This window comes from Erythrolamprus reginae, chromosome 7 (assembly GCF_031021105.1).
Source record: "Erythrolamprus reginae isolate rEryReg1 chromosome 7, rEryReg1.hap1, whole genome shotgun sequence".
Lineage (NCBI taxonomy): Eukaryota > Metazoa > Chordata > Lepidosauria > Squamata > Dipsadidae > Erythrolamprus > Erythrolamprus reginae.
In genome coordinates this window covers 13,183,364-13,199,656 of record NC_091956.1, presented here as the reverse complement: position 1 = coordinate 13,199,656, position 16,293 = coordinate 13,183,364, and the positions used below count along the sequence as shown (strand labels likewise).

The window sequence follows — 16,293 nt, the reverse complement described above, 5'->3', positions numbered from 1 at the left end:
GTCCTTCCCTCCTCATTTATTGGGTTTGCTCACAGGAAAGCAGGACCACAAGGAAAGGCCTTGGCTGCCACTCGAATTGAAAAGACCCATTTCGAACTTTGCTGTAAAAGTTCTGTAAAGGTTCTCAATCTTCCAGGTCATGGTTGTCCCAAAGGTGCTTTTTTTCCAGACTTTCTTGTCTTTTTTCTTTGAAGATGTTTCGCTTCTCATCCAAGAAGCTTCTTCAGCTCTGACTAAATGATAGGGACCGGAAGGATTTATATTCCTTGCAGACAGCTGGTCATTTGCATTCCTTAAAGCTGCAAATTAAAGCTTCGAACCTCTAAGGGAAGTCTGTTCCATAGACCAGTGTTTTTCAACCAGTGTGCCGTGGCACATGGTCAGGTGTGCCATGGGGAAATTAAACAGGGATCCCCAAACTACCATTCCTGGCAGGATATCCCCTTTGTGTTCATTGAAACAGGCCCAGGTTTCACACTAAGTGAGTATAAATAAATTTAGAAACTATATTATTAACTACATGTATAATATGTACTGCGTTAGAGTGTCATTTTGGTTGGTGGTGTGCATTTTTACATTTTGTAAATGTAAAAATGTCTTAAGCATAAAACGTATCAGGAAAGACTTAATGAACTCAATCTGTATAGTCTGGAGGACAGAAGGGAAAGGGGACATGATCGAAACATTTAAATATATTAAAGGGTTAAATAAGGTCCAGGAGGGAAGTGTTTTTAATAGGAAAGTGAACACAAGAACAAGGGGACACAATCTGAAGTTAGTTGGGGGAAAGATCAAAAGCAACATGAGAAAATATTATTTTACTGAAAGAATAGTAGATTCTTGGAACAAACTTCCAGCAGACGTGGTAGATAAATCCACAGTAACTGAATTTAAACATGTCTGGGATAAACATATATCCATCCTAAGATAAAATACAGAAAATAGTATAAGGGCAGACTAGATGGACCATGAGGTCCTTTTCTGCCACCAGACTTCTATGGTTCTATGTAAATGTGCCGCGGCTCAAAAAAGGTTGAAAATCACTGCCATAGACACATAAGTGCTGTTGCTATTCCTGACGAATCCCGGGCGTTGTCCTTGACCGAATTTCCTCTTGTGTGTTTTTTCAGGGTTACCGGACTGGCTACCCGTATCGATGCCCTGCTCTGAGGGAGAAGACTAAAAAGTTCAGTGAGGCGGAGATTCCCGCTGCCGTCACCGGCTACTCTTTGGCTAGTGATGGGGACTCGGGCACTTGCTCTCCTCTGAGGCATAGCTTTCAGAGACAGCAGCGAGAGAAGGCAAGGTGGCTAAATGCCAGCCGAGGGGATGACCCAGCCGAAGAAGGGCAGGATGGCGGCAGCCCCAAGTCGAAGACTAAGGTGTGGACGAACATTACACACGATCACGTGAAACCCTTGCTGCAGTCTCTCTCGTCCGGTGTCTGCGTGCCAAGCTGTATTACCAACTGCTTGGTCTGTGCCTACCTTACTGTTCATAGTTAGATGATGTAGAGCGACCGTTTGGCGGCGGCTGCTGGGAGGCTTTGGATGCAAACGAGCCTCGTGGGTTCCCCAGCCCTCCCCAAAAAACCTTCTGGTTGCCCCCGGGGTGGCAGCGGGAAAGTACGTTCAGCCCCTTGCGTGGCTCCTGGGCGTTAATGCCCACCGCTTAAATTCCTTTTAAGGCGGACGGATAATGTGCCGTATTCTCTCCTGGGCTGAACTCCATGTTTTAATTTTATAAGCGGAAGGATTGGGGCTACCTTGGCCTTACAATTTCCCGGTGGGTTCTGCCTTGGCATCCTTCTCAACAAATTCTATGGCTTTAGACTCCCCTTCAGACCGTTTTCTAGACCGAGTCGTTTTGACGGGTCTGTTTTTGCAGTTGAGATTTCAGCCGAACGCTGGGATTCTGAGCCCTGCGCCCTCTTGGTCTTTTCACATCGGGTCCCGAAGCCTCCCAGGGTTGACCTCTCCCTCTTCTGCATGTAATGTTGCATGTGAGTAGGTGGCCGTAATTGAAGAGTCTTTCCTGCTGGGGGAGTTAGGCGGGGCAGGGTGGGTGGGTGGAGGTGGCATGATAAAGTTTGGCTCAGGTGGGGTCCAGAATGAGGCTTGCCTCCGAAGAGCTCTTGACCCAAGACTTCAGGGCCAATAAGGCAGATATCTAACAGCTGCTGGGAGATAGTGATGTCAATTCCAGATGTGCATGTGGCTGGCGGGTGATGCTGAATGACTCTAGAGCGGAGCAGAAAAACCTGCCATCCTTCAAAGCTACTGTACTCAAAAGGCGACAGAGCTTAGGATTCAGCATAAAGGATCCATCCTTCTATTGAAAATTTAAAATATATTTAATTCATGTTTTCCTTTGCGTCTCTCAACGCAAAGCCCAGTGCTCCCTAATTTTGGGGTCTGTGCCTTTCAAGGTTATTATTGGGGAATACAGTTGCTCTTATAACCACTTAATGAGAGAACAGAGGGGAGAGAGAGAGAGTCTTTGATTACGGAATGATTTTTCTTCTCTTTTTTGTTTTTAAAAAAATGCTACCACTGTCAAACGTTGAAATATCACTTCTTTGGGAAATGTGCAAAAAATATATGCAAAAATCAAAACGTGCGTAAGAGTTTTGTTATTTTCTTAAGCACCCAAATCAAGCTGAAGATCTAAGACCAATGAAAACTGAAATTACCACTGGAATACAATCTAATTTTGACATATTAGTAGAACAGCTTTCAATCCCTATCCAGTAACTTCTGGTGTGTATATTTGAAATTTTTTTAAATGTTTTTTTTTTTTAATCCAGTATGCTAAGGTTCTTAACATTGTTGCTAAATATCTTTAGTAAAAAGCTGGAGTAATTTTTATGTGAAAAGATAAGAACCAGTGAGTATCCATAGCTCCATGTTCATTCTATTTTTATTTATTTTTTACTTCATATTTGCAAAACATTTTAAAATTATGTTGCTTTTTAAGGAGTTTCTCTATTTCTGGCTTTTCGTCTCAGAATTATTTTTGGGAGGATTAACATTTATCCAAAAGTGTAAAACGGATTTGATTCAGAGTTGAGAGCTTGCCCATGCAATAAGTTGTTTTTGAAAGAACAAGTCTCATATTCATATTGATAGGACAAACTTATCTTTGCTAGATTTAGCTTTACTACATAAGTGGTCAAAGCAATGGAAACTGCAGTTTAATGTTTCCAAATGTAAAATAATGCACTTGGGCAAAAGGAATCCTCAATCTGAGTATTCTATTGGCAGTTCTGTGTTAGCAAAAACTTCAGAAGAGAAGGATTTAGGGGTAATGATTTCTGACAGTCTCAAAATGGATGAACAATGCAGTCAGGCAGTAGGGAAAGCAAGTAGAATGCTTGGCTGCATAGCTAGAGGTATAACAAGCAGGAAGAGGGAAATTGTGATCACGCTGTATAGAGCGCTGGTGAGACCATATTTGGAATAATACTGTGTCCAGTTCTGGAGACCTCACCTACAAAAAGATATTGACAAAATTGAACGGGTCCAAAGACGGGCTACAAGAATGGTGGAAGGTCTTAAGCATAAAACGTATCAGGAAAGACTTCATGAACTCAATCTGTATAGTCTGAAGGACAGAAGGGAAAGGGGAGGGGACATGATCGAAACATTTAAATATGTTAAAGGGTTAAATAAGGTTCAGGAGGGAAGTGTTTTTCATAGGAAAGTGAACACAAGAACAAGGGGGCACAATCAGGTGAGTTGGGGGAAGGATCAGAAGCAAAGCGAGAAAATATTATTTTACTGAAAGAGTCGTAGATGCTTGGAACAAACTTCCAGCAGACGTGGTTGGTAAATTCACAGTCTCTGAATTTAAACATGCCTGGAATAAACATAGATCCATCCTAAGATAAAATACAGGAAAATAGTATAAAGGCAGACTAGATGGACCATGAGGTCTTTTTCTGCCGTCAATCTTCTATGTTTTTATCTTTCTATCTTTAAGCTAACAACTTTATTGGTTAAATTAAACAACCTCCTGCAAAAAATCCCTTTCGTAAATGCTTTTTTTCGGCTTTTGGAGATGTTTTCTTTAAAATATATATATGAAGCCATAAGCTTTATATAAAACAACGACATCACCAAACTCTTCTGTTAGGCTGCTTCATCTATCTGTCTGTGTAAAAAAAAAAATGGTTTTGAAATTTTCTACTCTTTTGAGTTTTGTTTTGAATTTAAACTTTGGTGATGCCCACACTTTCTTCATGGGACAAAACAATCCACCTAGCCTGGTTATTATCATGCTGCTTTTCATATTTCTGTCATCTCGTGGTTTCTGTTCGCTTTGATGTATTAAAGATAAACCCGGAGAGTGAATCAATGATGTGGACTCTTAAAAATTGTTGAGGAAAAAAAACCTCCCCTTCCTCGTTTTCTATTTCCATAATTGGGCCCATCTGGATTAATAGAGTGGCAATAAATAGGCTTATCCTGCCCTGCAGGGTTAAAGAGGGATTTATTCCAAAGAAGCTTTCGGTCAGAGGTGTAAGACTGTGGGCATCTGCTCCCAGAACTCCCTAGTCTTAAAGCGGCCATATCTCAAAGCTTTACACCAGGGATGTCCAACCTTGGCAACCATGAGACTTCAGCTCCACTTCACCTGGCTAGGGAATTCTGGGAGTTGAAGTCCTTACGGGTGTTTAAATTGGCCAAGGTTGGATGCCCCTGCTTTGCATTGTCACCTGCACCTGTTTTGGGAGGATCTTCTAATTTGCAGCCTCCAATTGCTGAAGAAGACCTTAGTACCCTTTCCAGATGTCCCATTTTCCCCTGGCAGTTTGATCATGGGACACGTCCCACCCGGTTAAGTAGCTGTTCCAAACCAAAGGATATGTTCTTCTTTTGTCCCCAAACCCACCAGTCATTGCTTCACTTCTCCTTTGTCAAATCTTGCATGGTCTCCTGTGTGATAATGTGGCTATTTTGAACAGGCCGAGCGTTTCGGAGGGCCCTTTTTTAATTTAACACACCTCTTTTCCCATGCTGTTGTTTACAGTGGACTAAAGAGGAGGGCCACAGGATTGCCTCGTCTGCTCCCCCAAACCTCTTTGTTCCCTTGAACACGAACCCAAAGGAGGTGCAAGAAATGCGGAACAAGGTTGGTACCGGGCCAGCAACGTGGGTCTGGAGGTGGTGTGGGGAGAAGAGGCGCCGTCTGGCTCATGGCCCATCGGGGACTCCTCTGGATTAGAGGGACGGAAAGGTCAGGCTGCGGCTTGGGCTGCGTGAGACTGGCCGGTGCTGGGCACGGGTGCCCAGGAAGGTCGCCAGGCCATTGGGGATTACGGCTTGGGATCAGCACAGGCAGTCCTCGATTTACAATGGTTCATTTTGCCACTGTTCAAAGTTACAACAGCGCTGAAAAAAGTGACATGATTATCGTTTCCCCCCCACGATCAGGTGACCTTGGCCACTGACTCACATTTATGACTGTTGCAGTATCCCGGGGTCTTGTAAATCCCCCTTTTTGCGACCAACAAAGTCAACAGGGAAGGCCTCATTCGCTTAACAACCGGGTTGCTAACTTATCAACTGCAGTGATTCACTTAACCAACTGTAGTGAGAAAGGTTGTAAAGTGGGGCAAAACTCCCTTAACAAATTTTCTCAACCACATAAATTTCTGGACTCAGTTGTGGTCGTAAGTCAAGGACTTACCTTGTATTGGAGAGGGGAGCATTCGACTTTGGAGCAATTCAGAGACGGGATCCGGATTTGAACTCCCCATTTGCTCGCTTGGAATGAAACAAATTGGGGTTAAATGCCAGATCTAAGATCTTCCGCTTGCTTTTGAAAACAATTAACAGGGCCAAATGAATCTGTAGCTTCATCAGCTATGAAACAAGCCTGACTTGGAACTTCCTTGTGGAGAGCTCGGCTCATTGGCTGGATCTACCTATGACTTACAGGTAGTCCTTGAGCGAATGGCCACAATTGGAGCCCAACGTTTCTGTGGCCAAGTGAAATTTTATTAGTTGAGTTGAGTTTGCCTCATTTTACGATTTTTCTTGCTGTTGTTGTTGTTGTTGTTGTTGTTGTTGTTATTATTATTATTATTATTATTACTTAGACTTCTATGCCGCCCTTCTCGAAGCGACTAAGCAAATCCATCGCTAAATTAGGAAATTAGATTACGGTAGATTAGATTTATTGGATTTATATGCCGCCCCTCTCCGCAAACTCGGGGCAGCTCACAACAGGGTAAAAACAGTACATAATAACAAATCCAATACCCACCAATCCAATTACAATTTTAAACTAAAAAATTCATAAAAAACAGCCCCAGAATATTAAAAAAACACGCATACAATCAATCTAACACCAAAACAACATGTTCAAGGGGGAGATGTTTCAGTTCCCCCATGCCTGACGGCAGAGGTGGGTTTTAAGAAGTTTGCGAAAGGCAAGGAGGGTGGGGGCAATTCTAATCTCAGGGGCGAGCTGATTCCAGAGGGTCGGAGCCACCACAGAGAAGGCTCTTCCCTTGGGTCCCGCGTTTGTTGAGTGAAACTGGCTTTTCGATTGACTTTTCTTGTCGGAAGGTTGCAGAAGGGGATCACATGACCCTGGGAGATTGCAACCCATCATAAATATGAGTCAGTTGCCAAGAGCCTGAATTTCAATCCCATGTCCATGGTCGTAGATGTGAAAAATAGCCATCTCTTGTTTTTTCAGTCATGATGTCACTTCAAATGGTCACTAAATGAACTGTTGTAAGTCGAGGATTATCTATACTTGACATTTGGCCTTCTCTCTCTCTCTCTCTGTCTCTCTCTCTCTCCTTCCTTTGACAGATTAGGGAGCAGAACTTGCAAGACATTAAAACGGCCGGCCCGCAGTCTCAAGTCCTTTCCGGGGTTGTAATGGACAGGAGCCTTGTGCAGGTGAGAACGCAACGCAGCTTCCGTTGCCGCTCTGCATGAATGCCGCTTGGCTTCTTCCTTGCTGTCAGCCTCATGTAGCCCTGTGCAACTTGACTTCCATAGTAGACAGAGAGTAACTCTTCCTCAGGTAGGTGGGAGGGGCAAACAGATGCTGTCTTTACCACCCCCATGGAAGGTTCAACCACTAAGTGGGAGGCTGCTGGGGCACCGGTTAGGCTACATTCAGTTACTGTGGATTTATCTACCACATCTGGAACAAACTTCCAGCAGATGTGGTAGATAAATCCACAGTAACTGAATTTAAACATGCCTGGGATAAACATATATCCATCCTAAGATAAAATACAGAAAATAGTATAAGGGCAGACTAGATGGACCATGAGGTCTTTTTCTGCCGTCAGACTTCTATGTTTCTATGTTTCTACATGGTGGTGGTCTGTCCCAGCTCCCCAAACACAACAAACCCTCTGTATTTAAATCAAAGATTCCTTGATTAGAAGCGCCAGCAATCCCGGCAAAAAGTTTCTCTCTAGTGATTTCTGACAGTCTCAAAATGGGTGAACAGTGCAGTCAGGCGGTAGGGAAAGCAAGTAGGATGCTTGGCTGCATAGCTAGAGGTATAACAAGCAGGAAGAGGGGGATTATGATCCCGCTATATAGAATGCTGGTGAGACCCCATTTGGAATACTGTGTTCAGTTCTGGAGACCTCACCTACAAAAAGATATTGACAAAATTGGACGAGTCCAAAGACGGGCTACAAGGATGGTGGAAGGTCTTAAGCATGAAACGTATCAGGAAAGACTTCATGAATTCAATCTGTATAGTCTGGAGGACAGAAGGGAAAGTGGGGACACGATCGAAACATTTAAATATGTTAAAGGGTTAAATAAGGTTCAGGAGGGAAGTGTTTTTAAAAGGAAAGTGAACACAAGAACAAGGGGACACAATCTGAGGTTAGTTGGGGGAAAGATCAAAAGCAACATGAGAAAATATTATTTGACTGAAAGAGTAGTAGATCCTTGGAACAAACTTCCAGCAGACGTGGTAGATAAATCCACAGTAACTGAATTTAAACATGCCTGGGATAAACATATATCCATCCTAAGATAAAATGCAGAAAATAGTATAAGGGCAGACTAGATGGACCATGAGGTCTTTTTCTGCCGTCAGACTTCTATGTTTCTATGTTTCTACACAGGCTAACAAGTATGTCCGGCCGGAAGATGAATAGTTGTCTGCCACATCTATTCATCTCCTCCTCCAGAGCTAGGATGGGGCCTCGCTAGCAGCGGTGCCTCTTCCGTCCCCAGGATTGGCCCATAGATTTCCACTGCTCTCCTCTCCTCTCCGTGAATCAGGCACAGGACCCAGCTGTTCCTCCCTTTCCTCATCATGAATTGTCCATCTTTCGTGGCCAAATTTTATTTTATGAATGGTGTGCATGCATAAGATTTGATTGGTTTTTGTATAAATGGGTTTTATTGGGGTTAGCTTTTTAGAGCTTATATTCAACTTCTTTTTTATTGCTGTATCTTTTTGTACTGTTATTATGTTGTAAGTCGCCCTGAGTCCTTCGGGATTGGGCAGCATAGAAGTCAAACAAACAAACAAACAGACAGACAGACAAGTAAATAAATCAGCCACCTCCAGACTTGGGGGCTGTTGACTCCCCTTCTGAGGGCTGATGGACAGACCAGCCCATAGATTTCCACTGCTCTCCTTTCTTCTGCCTTCTGCTCACCAGGCACTGGGGCCAGCTGTTCCCCCTCTTCCTCATCAGCCACCTCCAGACCTGGGGGCTGTTGATTCTCCGTCTGAGGGCTATCGGATGGACCAGGCTCCAGCTCTATCTCATGCTCTCTGCCAGCTCCATTCCCTCTTCCCCTTTGGAGCTCTCCAGTTGCCTTGAGCCTGACTCTCATGCCTCCTCTTCCTCCTCTGATTCGGCGCCCGACAGGCCACAACAGGTGTGCCTATATTCACGATGGCCTGCAGAGATTCCTTCACCGAAATGAGTGTATTTGTTAGCGGGGTGGTAAAAAAGCAACGACAATCCCGTTACTTTTTCCAAAATGAAAAGAAACCCGTGCTAAGAGAGGTAGCTTACGTCAGGTTATTCCCCAAATGTTCTTCCTAGTTGCTTGATGTCAACATGGTCAGGATATCCCCCTAAGGGCAGAATTCAGGCTTGCTTTGCATGCTTTCTCCATGGCTGCTGCTTGTGCGCTTGGCACACTCTGAATTGTGGTTTTTTCTGCATGATGTTTCTTTTTTTAAGGCCATGTCATAATGCTTTGAGCCGATAATCTAAGCCCCGGCCTTGGTGTGCTCTGTCTACTCAATTTCCTGTTTCAGGATGCTCCCCTCTCAGACTGTACGGAAACAATTGAAGGGCTCGACCCCACAGAGCAGGCCTTTAGTCCAGCTAAATCTGTCTCTGTTAGAAAGGTACTGACCGCTCTGTCCTTCCACTCTCAATACTCTTTCACTTTTAACCTCCTTTCTAACCCTGGTTTATCCTTTCTCTTGCTTGGGGGTCACAAAGGGATCTACACGTCGGGTGCAGCTTTGATGTCAAGTTGGCTCTTGGAAGGCTTATAACAGGAGTCCCCAATCACCCACTAAGGGGCCATAACCCGTTTGGAACTGGGCCTGGGGAGTGGCTGGCCTGCACACATGTATGCATCTCAACTTGTATAAACTTGCCATAAAGGTTGGGGACCATTAGCGTAGAAGATTCTTTGAGTCATGTCCTTTTAAACATAGATATAATTCTTTATTGGCCAAGTGTGATTGGACCCACAAGGAATTTGTCTTTGGTGCCTATGCTCTCAGTGTACATAAAAGAAAATATGTATTTGTCAAGAATCAGGAGGTACAACACTTAATGATTGGCATAGGGGTCAAATAAGCAATCAAGAAACAATCATTATTAATAGAAATCTAAAGGGTAAAAGTAACAAGTGACAGTCATGCAGTCATAAGTGGGAGGAAATGGGTGATAGGAATGATGAGAAAAAACTAGTAGTAATAATAATGCAGGCTTAGTAAATAGTTTGACAGCGTTGAGGCAATTATTTGTTTAGCAGAGTGATGGCATTCGGGGAAAAACTGTTCTTGTGTCTAGTTGTCTTGGTGTACAGTGCTCTGTAGCGACGTTTTGAGGGTAGGAGTTGAAACAGTTTGTGTCCAGGATGTGAGGGGTCAGTGAATATTTTCACAGCCCTCTTTTTGACTCGTGCAGTCTACAGGTCCTCAATGGAAGGAAGGTTGGCAGCAATTGTTTTTTCTACAGTTCTGATTCTCCTCTAGAGTCTGTTGGTCTTGTTGGGTTGCAGAACCAAACCAGACAGTTATAGAGGTGCAGATGACAGACTCAATGATTCCTGTGTAGAACATGGTTTAGTTTGCGTAATCCCTGACTATATAGATTTGTGGGCTGTGTTGAGCATAATGGAAACCACTCTAAGGGCTTTCTGCAGTGAAGCACAAACACAGAGGATACTGGGAGTGGTTTACTCCAGAGGAGGTCTCCTCGGGAGTAAGACTTGGGGCTAATTGGCCACTCCCCTACTGTTGAAGAACAAGTAGAGGCAGCTGGAAAGCTGCAGGAATTAATTCGTACAGACTGGGATATCTATGGTGCCTTGTATTGTGAAGTCCTGTTTTTCCTGCATTAGATTTCGCAACAAGAGAAACTTCTAGGCATTTGGCCAAGCCTTCGGACATTACCTGACCTAAGACTGACTGAACTTACTCCAGCTGCTATTGAAGACTAATTAGCAGCTGACTTTCTGAATGAAAGGATCATTTTCTTTTGATTTGTGTCTGCCACTGCTAAGCCAGTTATTAGCAGTGGTTCATTAATTAAACAAACTTAGTTCCAACCATGTGTTTGTGATACGTTCGTACAGAGATGCCTATAGTAGGAGATCAGGCTAGGTGTCCATCGGCTGAGGTATAAACAGATTATCTCAAGAGGTCCAAGTAGGACTGCAGGAGCAGATGAAGAAAACACAGTCAAGGCTTTAGGGACCATTTGCGACCTGGTCCTAAACTACAACATTTTTTGGGTGGTTTTGCTAGGAAGCCTCTCAAAGATGCTCGAGTTGAGTGTTTCTGCATGCTGGGAAACTAAACGTACAGTTTCTTGCAAAATTTTGCAAAAATACTTGTCTGCCATTTTGGCAACGAAAGGCAGTGCGACCCGTCCCTAATCTGTTGTTCAGATGGGCGCATTGCGTTTTGTGGGTGGCGTTAAGAAGTCAAGGTAACAAACACTTGGCTTAGGAATGATTAAAATTCAAATTCCCATGATGTCTCTGAAGGACATGTGTGAATTTCTATTGGCTTTCATGGCACAGTTAGCCAAACTCTGGTCACAAAGCCTCGGATGGGTTTAGGGGTGCTTCTCTAGAGGGGCTTGGGGGATGTTGCTTCTCCAGTTCTTGGCACAGTGTCCATACCAATCTCGGTTCTTCAGGCCTTTGACAGTGGTGTGAGGTTTCATTTTTCCTTCTGCCTTTGCTATTGTCGTTTGGTGGGCCCCAGGGGAAGAATCTTCTCTGTGGCGGCCCCGGCCCTCTGGAATCAACTCCCCCCGGAGATTAGAATTGCCCCCACCCTCCCTGTCTTTCGTAAACTACTCAAGACTCACTTATACCGCTAGGCATGGGGGAGTTGAGGCACCTTTCCCCCAGGCTCTTTTATACTTTGTTTTATGTTTGGTATGAATGTGTTGTTTGGTTTTTTAAATAATGATAGGGTTTTATATGTTTTTTAATATTAGATTTGTTCTACTATAATATTGTTTTTATTATTGTTGTGAGCCGCCCCGAGTCTTCGGAGAGGGGCGGCATACAAATCTAATAAATAATAATAATAATAATTATTATTATTATTATTATTATTATTAGTAGTAGTAGTAGTAGTAGTAGTATTAGTAGTATTATTATTATTGGGCCTTGCCACTTTAATCGTAATCCTGCATTTTCCCCATTTTCTCTTGCTTCTCTTTTACTCCTTTTCCATATCTTAGCTCATCCCAGAGAAAGCTCTGGAAAGACCAGCTTGATTTTGGGGATCAGTCTTAGCCAGGCCTCTTTCGGTTGGGATCAGGTGGGATGCTCAGCTCTCTCCAACCAGCCTATGTTCTCCAATGCAAAAATGGCTTTGGCATTAGACTTTTCACCTGGATTGAGATTGAAACGCCATTGTTCTCTCTTTGAATAGCCTTGTATAAATTATATGTGATCATTCCTGCAAGACTCTTTCCAATGTCCAACAACATCCAAGGAATTGTAGTTGTGTCTTTGAGATCTGTCACGTTAGGACAGGGATGGCAAACCTATGGCACGCGTGCCACAGCTGGCACATGGAGCCATATCGGAAGGCACTCGAGGCATTACCCTATGTTGGTTTCAGTGTGCATGCATGTGCTGGCCAGTTGAGTTTTGGCCTTGGGGAAGGCTGTTTCGCCCTCTGGAGGCTTCAGGGAAGCTTCCCTGAAGCCCCGGAGTGCAAAAAACTGCCCACGGGGCAAACTGGAAGTTTGGAAAAACGGACTTCCGTTTTGCCCGTTGTGCTGTTTTTTCACTGTCCCAAGCTTCAGCAAGGCCTGTGCGCAGGGGGTGCGCATCCGTAGCGAGGGATGCACATGCATGCACACTACCGCACACATACTCTTTTGGCATGCGAACCAAAAAAGGTTCGCCATCCCTTTATTAGAAGATAACCAGGAGGACATTATGAGAGGGTTCTTATAAGATATCAGTAGGAGAACTGTGGTTCTTTAAAAACCTGTGCAATGAAGAAAAACCGGCTGTGCGGTGATGTAGAATTAGTTTATTTGCTCTTGTTTCCAACCTGGTAAGTCAGCCAGCCAGCCAGCCAGCCAGCCTTGAGAACCTTGACAGGGTCCCTCCTGAGTTGCTTCATCCTTATGCACCTGTGGACTCCACTGTCTCTGGTCTGACTGATACCCAGGCAGCATCTCTTCGTCCTGCCTGCCAAGGTGCTTCCAACATCCCATTACAATGTACTTTGAACACTGTACATGAATTGCAAGGGAATTGTTAACAGGTGCAAGTTTACATTTTCGATTTGACTTTTTTTTTTCCCTTGCAGAAATTGGATGGGAGAGAATAATAGGCCCAGACCAGGATAGCTACAGATAGATACAAAGCTTGGGTTTAGACCAGAGGTCTTCAAACTTGGCAACTTTAAGACTTGTGGACTTCAATTCCCAGAATTCTCCAGCCTGTGCTGGTTGGAGAATTCTGGGGGTTAAAGTCCATAAGTCTTAAAGATGCCACGTTTGAGGACCAGTGGTTTAGATTTACTTATTTTTTTAAAATTATTTTTTATATACAGTGTTCCCTCGCTTTTCGCGGGGGATGCGTTCCGAGACCGCCCGCGAAAGTCGAATTTAAGTAGAGATGCGGAAGTAAATACACTATTTTTGGCTATGAACAGTATCACAAGCCTTCCCTTAACACTTTAAACCCCTAAACTGCAATTTCTCATTCCCTTAGCAACCATTTGGATTATTACTCACCATGTTTATTTATTAAAGTTTATTAAAAAAAATATTTATTAAAGGTGGATGAAAGTTTGGCGATGACAACCATGGTATAGGGGAAAAAACAGCAAAGTATTTTTTAATTAATATTTTTGAAAAACCGTGGTATAGCCGTTTCGCGAAGTTCGAACCCCCCGAAAATTGAGGGACCACTGTATATATTTTTTATAACTTTTATTTATTTATTTTGATAATAACAGTAAAACTTTCACACAACACATAACAATGTGCTCGATGCTCCAAGTGCCCACCACCAAACAACATTCATACCCCTCCACCAAAATGGGGGCATATTTTCTCTATACCATTTTAACTTAAGAGCAGTGTATCTATTTACGTATTATAAAGTAATTCTAATTTATTCTTTATACCTTGGTCTCGAATTCTACTAACCCCATGTCCTCTTACCTTGTCCCATCGTCCCATCAGTTGGTTTAGATTTACCTCTTTATCTCTCTTCCTACCTACCAATTTTGAACTGCTTTGGGCAGCTTTGATTACTAGTGGGATCACTGTCCATAGTTGTCCCGACAGGACTTCCTATCCCACTTCAGTGGCTAGCCAGGAAAAACACACGTGTATTTATCCACTCAGTTGATTCGATGATTTATTTGCAATTTGTTTATAGAGCAGTTTAATCAGAAAGCAACTTTCTAGTTTGTAGTACGGTAATTTAATAAACCTCGTTCCCCCCCCCAAAAATTGCCCGTGTTAGATTTCTAGTGCGAAATAAGCGGGACAACCTTAAACTTTCAGGGACATTCCTTCCTTAGCGTTGAGCACTTCCCATTCTCCCCTCCAGTATCCTTTACCTCGGATGGCGAAAGAGTTTTCTCTTCTTCCGCTTTAGGGGGAGCTGGTGACCGCCTCCAAGGCCATCATTGAGAAGGAGTACCAGCCCCGCGTCATCATCGGCACCACTGGACCCAACCCTTTCCACAACACGGACCAAGAACTGGAGGAGTATCGCCGAGAAGTCGAAAGGAAACAGAGGCAGTCCGAAGGTTTGTGCGTGGCCTCAACCGGGCACCCTTCGCCTGTGATCCCATCGCACTTGGCTGAAGGGGCAAAGCTTACTGGAATACATGGTGTCGCTTTTGGAGTTTCCCATGGGCCGATGCTCATGGCAACTGTGCATCCATGCCACGCATTTTAATTTAATATAATTTATTTATTTATTTGATTGATTGATTGATATGCCACCCCTCTCCGAGGACTTGGGGTGGCTTACAACATATAAAAGAACAATTAAATTAGAATGCTTGCTTGCATAGCTAGAGGTATAACAAGCAAGAAGAGGGAGATTGTAATCCCGCTGTATAGAATGCTGGTGAGACCACATTTGGAATACTGTGTTCAGTTCTGGAGACCTCACTTACAAAAAGATATTGACAAAATTGAACGGGTCCAAAGACGGGCTACAAAAATGGTGGAAGGTCTTAAGCATAAAATTTAACAGGAAAGACTTCATGAACTCAATCTGTAGAGTCTGGAGGACAGAAGGGAAAGGAGGGACATGATCGAAACATTTAAATATGTTAAAGGGTTAAATAAGGTTCAGGAGGGAAGTGTTTTTAATAGGAAAGTGAACCCAAGAACAAGGGGGCACAATCTGAGGTGAGTTGATGGAAAGATCAGAAGCAATGTGAGAAAATATTATTTTACTGAAAGAGTCGTAGATGCTTGGAACAAACTCCCAACAGGCATGGTTGGTAAGTCCACAATTACTGAATATGCCTGGGATAAACATAGATCCATCCTAAGATAAAATACAGGAAATGGTATAAGGGCAGACTAGATGGACCATGAGGTCTTTTTCTGTCGTCAATCTTTTATGTTTCTAAATCCAATTTTAAAATTAAATTAACTAGTCTAAAAATCCCAGTTTCTTAAAAATCAATCATTCTCATTCAGCAATCAAACATTTCATTCATCAGCCAACAATGGCTGCAGGTCTGTTGCCACAAGTGGGTCTTCAAGCTCTTGCGGAAGGCAAGGGAGGGTGGGGATGACATGAATTTCTGGGGGGAGCTGGTTCCAGAAGGCCGGAGCCCCCACAGAGAAGCCATTGTTTTAATAGGTAGCACATAATCTTTATTGAACTATGCCAGTCCTTGATAATAACACACCAATATGAAGAAGAAACTAGGAGGTGATGAAGGAGAGATGGTTTTGTGGCTTTCTGCAAAGTAATAGAGGAAAAAATATGTTAACTGCAGTTGGTACACAACTACAATTGTGAGGGTGGCATGGAAGAAAAGATTTATCACCCAATTTGCCAAGAGAGTCTTAGGCTTACCCACCGTCTCAGTGATATTTATTCTGGGAAATGTACACATAACTTGTGTCTTTGTGCACACTCATGTTTCCAATATTTATTTAGGGAAGCAGAACCTCAGAATCGCCTTGCTAAAATAAAACAGCAGTTACAAACCACAGGAAACATTAACAATCTGCGGAGGAAAAGAAATAAATTTAATTTAACTTCTAAGCCGCCCAATTTCTAGTGGACTCTGGACAGCGTACAGTCATAGGTAATATAAAACAATAAAATATAAAACATTAAGTAACACAAGAAATATAAACCAGTAAAAAACCCCAACAAACATTAATTCAGTAACATTTATCTTTCTTGGGCCAAGAAGTTGTTCTGTGGCTCCCAAGCCTGCCAGCAGAACCATGTTTTCACAGCCTTTCGGAAGGCCAGAAGGGTGGGGGCAGTGCGAGTCTCTGGGGGGAGTTATTATCATCATTATTATTATTATTATTTATTAGATTTGTATGCCGCCCCTCTC

At 43.2% G+C, this 16,293-nt stretch overlaps 1 protein-coding gene across 5 annotated transcripts in view; it reads left to right on the top strand.

The window, feature by feature from the left end:
* The window catches only part of ADD1 (adducin 1), a 54,045-nt gene that overhangs the window by 25,364 nt on the left and 12,388 nt on the right, over positions 1–16,293 (top strand). For 2 of the 5 annotated variants that reach the window (XM_070757005.1, XM_070757007.1), the window contains exons 10-13: positions 1,131–1,382; positions 5,032–5,133; positions 6,828–6,917; positions 14,349–14,502. In XM_070757005.1, the coding sequence (XP_070613106.1) occupies positions 1,131–1,382; positions 5,032–5,133; positions 6,828–6,917; positions 14,349–14,502 (598 nt within the window). Of the gene's footprint in view, positions 1–1,130; positions 1,476–5,031; positions 5,134–6,827; positions 6,918–9,273; positions 9,367–14,348; positions 14,503–16,293 lie in introns of all 5 variants that reach the window. The other 3 variants (XM_070757004.1, XM_070757006.1, XM_070757008.1) reach the window with 2 other exon arrangements.